The sequence below is a fragment of the Colletotrichum tamarilloi genome (genome assembly GCF_030869305.1).
Source record: "Colletotrichum tamarilloi strain Tom-12 chromosome Unknown Scaffold_354.1, whole genome shotgun sequence".
Taxonomy (NCBI): Eukaryota; Fungi; Ascomycota; class Sordariomycetes; order Glomerellales; family Glomerellaceae; genus Colletotrichum; species Colletotrichum tamarilloi.
Window position 1 is genome coordinate 1 of NW_026849736.1, and position 5327 is coordinate 5327.

At 53.4% G+C, this 5327-nt stretch overlaps 3 protein-coding genes across 3 annotated transcripts; 1 reads left to right on the forward strand and 2 right to left on the reverse strand.

The window, feature by feature from the left end:
- Nucleotides 1–596: 596 nt before the first annotated feature.
- On the reverse strand, nucleotides 597–1955 carry CTAM01_17118 (uncharacterized protein; the record flags this gene model as incomplete). Its single annotated transcript, XM_060533107.1, has 1 exon — nucleotides 597–1955. The coding sequence occupies one exon, from the start codon at nucleotides 1953–1955 to the stop codon at nucleotides 597–599; it is 1359 nt and encodes a 452-aa protein (XP_060372313.1).
- A 1335-nt stretch (nucleotides 1956–3290) lies between these two features.
- On the forward strand, nucleotides 3291–3710 carry CTAM01_17119 (uncharacterized protein; the record flags this gene model as incomplete). Its single annotated transcript, XM_060533108.1, has 1 exon — nucleotides 3291–3710. A coding segment is annotated over one exon (420 nt), but the record flags the coding sequence as incomplete, so codon positions are not given.
- Nucleotides 3711–4849: 1139 nt separating this feature from the next.
- On the reverse strand, nucleotides 4850–5173 carry CTAM01_17120 (uncharacterized protein; the record flags this gene model as incomplete). Its single annotated transcript, XM_060533109.1, has 1 exon — nucleotides 4850–5173. One exon carries the CDS (start codon nucleotides 5171–5173, stop codon nucleotides 4850–4852), a length of 324 nt encoding a protein of 107 aa, XP_060372315.1.
- Between the last annotated feature and the right edge of the window lie 154 nt (nucleotides 5174–5327).

Consider the following 5327-nt stretch of genomic DNA (forward strand, 5'->3'; position numbering starts at 1 on the left):
CCGCATCGTTCTTCTCCCACGTCTTCGTGCCACGCGGAAGGAGGCTGCGGAGTGAGTACTCGCTCATCAGATCGATGATCGGGTCCGCCTCGCCCTGTCGGCCCTCCGACACATCGTCGCCTCCCCACAGGTGGTCGTGGCAGTTGAAATCTCCTACTAGGGCCACGTCCACCCTTTCACCTGTTCCTCCTCGGACATTCGTGATAGCTTGTCTCAGCAGATCGCACGCCTGCCGCAGCATCTCCGGCTTCTGCACCGGCACGTACACCGACGCCACTAGCAGCCTTCGATCCGGAAGCCGGACAACGGCCGCAGTAATATCCGAGGACGCTATCGGCACCTGTTCCGCCTCTACTTCTCTGTTCACCCACAGCAAACTCCTGATTCCCCATCTTCCTTCGTCCCTCCACTCCGTCGGTACCATCCTCGTCCACCTGCTATGTCCCATCGGAACAGTAATGGCCTTACCTTCTATCCTCCGCGCCCATGGCTCCTGCACCGCTATGGCCGTGAAGTTGCGCAGCGCTTCGTCATTCATCAAACTCTCGTGGACCTCAGCCTGTTTCCTCACGTTGAGCTGAAGGATCTGGACCTTCCTACTCATGGGAGCGCGGATACAGCTTCGGACAGTTCTTGCTGAACGACTCGTGCGGTTCGCCACAAGGCACGCATGTCACGATCGTCTCACTGCATTCACTGTGGTGGTGGCCGACCTTGGCACATCGTCCACACACCTGGGGGTTTGCGCACTGATACGCCTTGTGCCTGGTGATCTGCTGGCAGTTGTAGCACTGTTGAGGACGTGGCCGCCGCTCAAACGCCATCGTCGTGCCGGACTCTCCTCCGACGTGGAAGAAGCCCTCGGAGATCAGTCTACGCGCATCACTGGCCTTGGTCACGAACACGACCATGGACCCATATGCCTTGGGCATGCCTTTCTTGCTCAGCCAAGATATCTTGGCAACGGTGGTTTCGTTTTCTCGGCTAAGTGCCTCTGCCGCTTCAGCCCTGACATTACCCTTCTCGTCCAGCACCTCGGTTCTCTTCACGTTATCGATCTTCACGGGGTAGAGTTCGTCTTGTAGAACTCGTGTGCCGGGACCGAAGCTCTTCTCCGCGATCTGCTTGACAAGCCTATGTTCAGCATCGTCGCGACAAATGATCCGAATCCTGTCCGCATTCCTTGGGTCCACTGTGATGGCCCGACAGCGCCAGCTACTCTGTCCGTCCATAGCGCGCATTTCCTTCTCCACCGCAGCCCGGATCCGACCTGCGTTGGGCTTATCGCTCATTTCATCAACTCTTGATGTGTCGATCGTACAGAATAAGGGGTCGCTGCGGCTCGGCGGCGTCGCGTTGCCCGGCGTAGCTACCCGCGAGTCGCGACCTTGCCCGCCTAAGCCGCTTCGCGCGACGTCCGCGTAGGACGCGCTTGGGCTGTTCCGCGTCGCAGCCACTGCCGCGATTGCTTCGAGGCTTTCGTTCGTCTTAGCGCTTTCGTCCTCCACGCGTTCTTTCATCGCTTGTAGCTCTCCTTTGACGGCTTGTAGCTCGCTCTTAACTGTTTGCAGCTCCGAAGTGACCACGCGAAGCTCCGCCTCAACTTTCTTGTTCCATGCTTCCGACTTCTTCCACGCATCGAACATGATCTTGATCGCTGCGTTTAGCTCTTTGATCTGCTTGCCCATCGTCAGGAGCAGTCCCTTGTCGTCATCCTCTATAGGTTTCGCGCGTTCCTTGGCCAGGGTTGCGGCTCGCGTGGTCGCCGTCCGCCGGCTACCCTCAGCAGTCTCCGTCGCTCCGTCGGTCGCATTGTCGATTATCTCTTGGGGAGTCTGGTTCAGTCGGACTTTCGCAGATGGTTTTCGCACCCTTCGTGATGGCAGATCCTCGTCGCTCGCTGCCATAACCTCCCTCGCAACGGTGATGGACGTCGAATCTGGCTCGCGATCCATCGCGTCGGGACGTGCGTAGAGTCGCCACGCGGTGGATCGTGCTAGTGCCACGTAGCGCGTTCCGGAGCTTCTCGACAGCGATCAACTCAACAACGTCGAATGATTCTTCAAACATACAAATATCAAAAATCTTCCTGTTCGTCTCCGGTCCGAGTTTCAAGGCATCGACTGAGATCACAGTTTCTCGCTAGATGAGTATTCAGATTTCAGGCCGAGAAAGGACCCTTTTTTAGTTGGTCCTCTTTAAAAGGATCTTATCAGCTCGGACGACCGTGAGATCGCGGCGCCGACAACGGAACTGAGGTTATGAATGCTACAGCTATGTGCACTTTCAATGTCCTCCTTGCAACCATTGCAGTCTGGGTGCACGGGCCAGGGGCACTTGAGAAAACTTTGATGTACAAGTGTAAGCCAGAACTAGCCGCAGCTTCGCGCGGATTTCAGACGGTAATGCAATTACGATACGTCGACATAAGTCTCGTCAAGTCGTCGGCTTAGTGAAGACATAGTGGAGCATTGATTTACAGTGCGGCCGACGATAAGGTACATTTCTGCTTACCTCCAGAGAGGCATTCGGTGCTTACAGGGGTCAGCGAAAAGGGATTCATCTCATATGCAACACACTTCTCTCTTTCCGCACGGACGTTTGATATCTTGGCACCAACACAGTCTGGCTTAGTACGGGAGTACTTAGCCCAGAAAAACCTGAAGTTGACAGGGGTGCTCCATCCATGGTCTGGAGCAAACATTGGCTTCGGTGTCATCACCAGCAGGGATTCTAAGTGGATTGGAAAGCCGGTTCTGGATTACCCAACCTCTATTATTGGAGATGGAGAGCGTGCCCATATGTGCGGGTCGGTCGTCGAATGACGCGTATTGTGTTTGGCGTGTATGTCTGTAAGCCAGGGTTTAATATACACTGTGTAAGCATCAAAAACGGCTTATGTGTCTGTGCGGAAAGAGATCAGAGAGTTGAAGAAGGTGAAGGCCTTTTCGCGGACTCCTGTATTGACCGTCCAACTGTCTTTCATACTGAATTGGCTCTCTGTCCGAACGATACAGTATATATCATCTTGGTCAAATATGGTAGTCATGACTCAACGACGAGGCCACGGTTTTCATCCGTTCCTGGCGTAAGCCATTTCTGGAGTAATCGGTTCGGATCCCTTGCCAGTACTATGTGCGAGACCACCAGAAATCGCACTGTCTAAAGGCGTCCGTGCGCTCAGACAATCAAGAGAGTTTAATCCAACAGGACATGCTTTTTGCACATAGCTGTACTGTATTGTACTGAGGAAAGAGAAGAATTGTACGGCCTAGAGGTTTGAAGGCGATGTACAATCACCGGAGATACAGTTTTGTGCACATGTCGCTTCCTCTCTCACAAACATTCTCAATGTTCGAGAAGCCGAAACCTGCTGTGATGGGTCTCCACAAACCTCTGGTCATGGCTATAGCGACTGGTTTGCAAACGAAAATATGGGTCAGGATGGCGAACGACAGTGCGAGTGGCAACGCGTAATCAAGAGCTACTCCAAAGCATCCATAACCGGCTTTCACAGCATTCATTCTCGCACATCTGATCGTGGTCGCATGTACACAGTAAGAACGACTATGGGCCCAGCCTGTGTGGATCAAGTCCAAAAAGATGGAGCGTGTTGCCAAGGGGAAGCAACATATGATCAATACTATAGAGACTACACTTGCCATCGCTGTTTGTGGACAACATGGGTCTATTCCATGGACACAGTGTAAATGCAATTCCTGACTCCGGCTATGGGGGCCATCAAGCAGGTACCGTCAGGGCATTGTCGTGTGCTCTGTTGGCAATCGGATCCACAAACATCTGTGCGCGGATCAATTTATGCCCGCAGAGAAGGAAACCGATATGTATCCGATTTGGGAGGCAAGGATGTTAACGATGGTGGAGAATATGTACATAATCATGCGAGCCCTGAATAGCTTAGCCGGGGCGTAATAAACTATGTATGTATCCGATTTGGACACGAAAGCCATGACCCAACGAGGAAGCCACGGTGTTCATCCGTTCCTGGCGCAAGCCATTTCTGGAGTATTCAGTTCTGATCCCCGGTACCTTTTGCGAGGTCCGATTGCTCCATACCGTCAAGACAAGTCCGTGCGCTCAAAGACTTGACAGAGTCTGATTGAACAAGCCATGCTTTTTGCACGTTGCTGCTGTAGGTGTTTGTCGATTCACCTACGGGTATCTTAATGGTAGTCGGAAGCCAAAATCTGCACCATGGAAAGAAGCAGCATAAGCAGGCCCTCACCGTGGGTCTACCTTCTAGGTCACTGTGGTCTTTCATGAAGGAGCACAAAGTCTGCATTTTCCGAGATAGTCCACAGAAGAATGACCGCACCATTTTCTGAATCTTGCAGCCAAGAGCTTCCATTAGCATTGGTTGCCTCAAGGGGAGTCTAGTTTTGCCGAATAGCCTTTTTGGATTCAGTACCTGGCCATGGCCATTGTGGCCATTAAGCGTGAAACGGCCATCTGTCTTGTGGATTCTGCTAAGCCGACGCTCTTCATCCAATGGTTGCTAGATGCACTTCAACTTGATTAGATGGCGAACAGTACAGCACTGGACCACGTACAGTAAGCGTCAAGAATTCGATGTCCTTGTGGAAAGAGATGCAAGAATCGTCGACAGGATGAAGCCCTTCTCGTTGATTGCTGTAATATGTAGTACAGAAGAGTCGCCGGGTGCCCGCTGATGAAAACGGAGGCTGGGGACAAAACATCGCTACTGACACAGATGGCGCAAGGATAACGGTCGGCACTGTGCGAAGCACCCACGAAACGTGGTCGCGACTATCGTGCCCGCTAGACACTGCGTGCAGGTCAGGGCAATCTTTTCGGTAGCTTGAGCCTGTCATGCCGCGAAGCAGGATATCCGTGTCCAGCCACCCAGCCGATCGGGATCGGTCTCTCGGGCTATAGCCGCCCGGTAGGCAGCGGCAAGGCCCGCAAGTCCCCTTTGGAGGTCATTCGACCTTGTAAACCACACCTCAGGAGTGACCGCCAACGCGTGCATCTTGACGCACACGGCATGATAGGCTGTGGTGAATTCTCGTACGATACGTGGCGCCGACCGAAACACGGGCACGTCTGACTCTATCGATAGGGTCCTATCAGCAACGCGCTCAAAACTTCGCTTGCTGGATAATCGTGTAGCAGCAGCGCGCAGATCCTGCATACCTGCCGGCAGAAGGTGATGCCGCCATCCACCCTCAGCAGCGGGAACGCAAGCGAAAGAAATCGAGTAGCTGGGAGAATCACAACCTATGTCTAGGCCGCAGAAGAATTCCACCACAAGGCGCGTACCAACCGAGCGGACGACGTGAGCACGG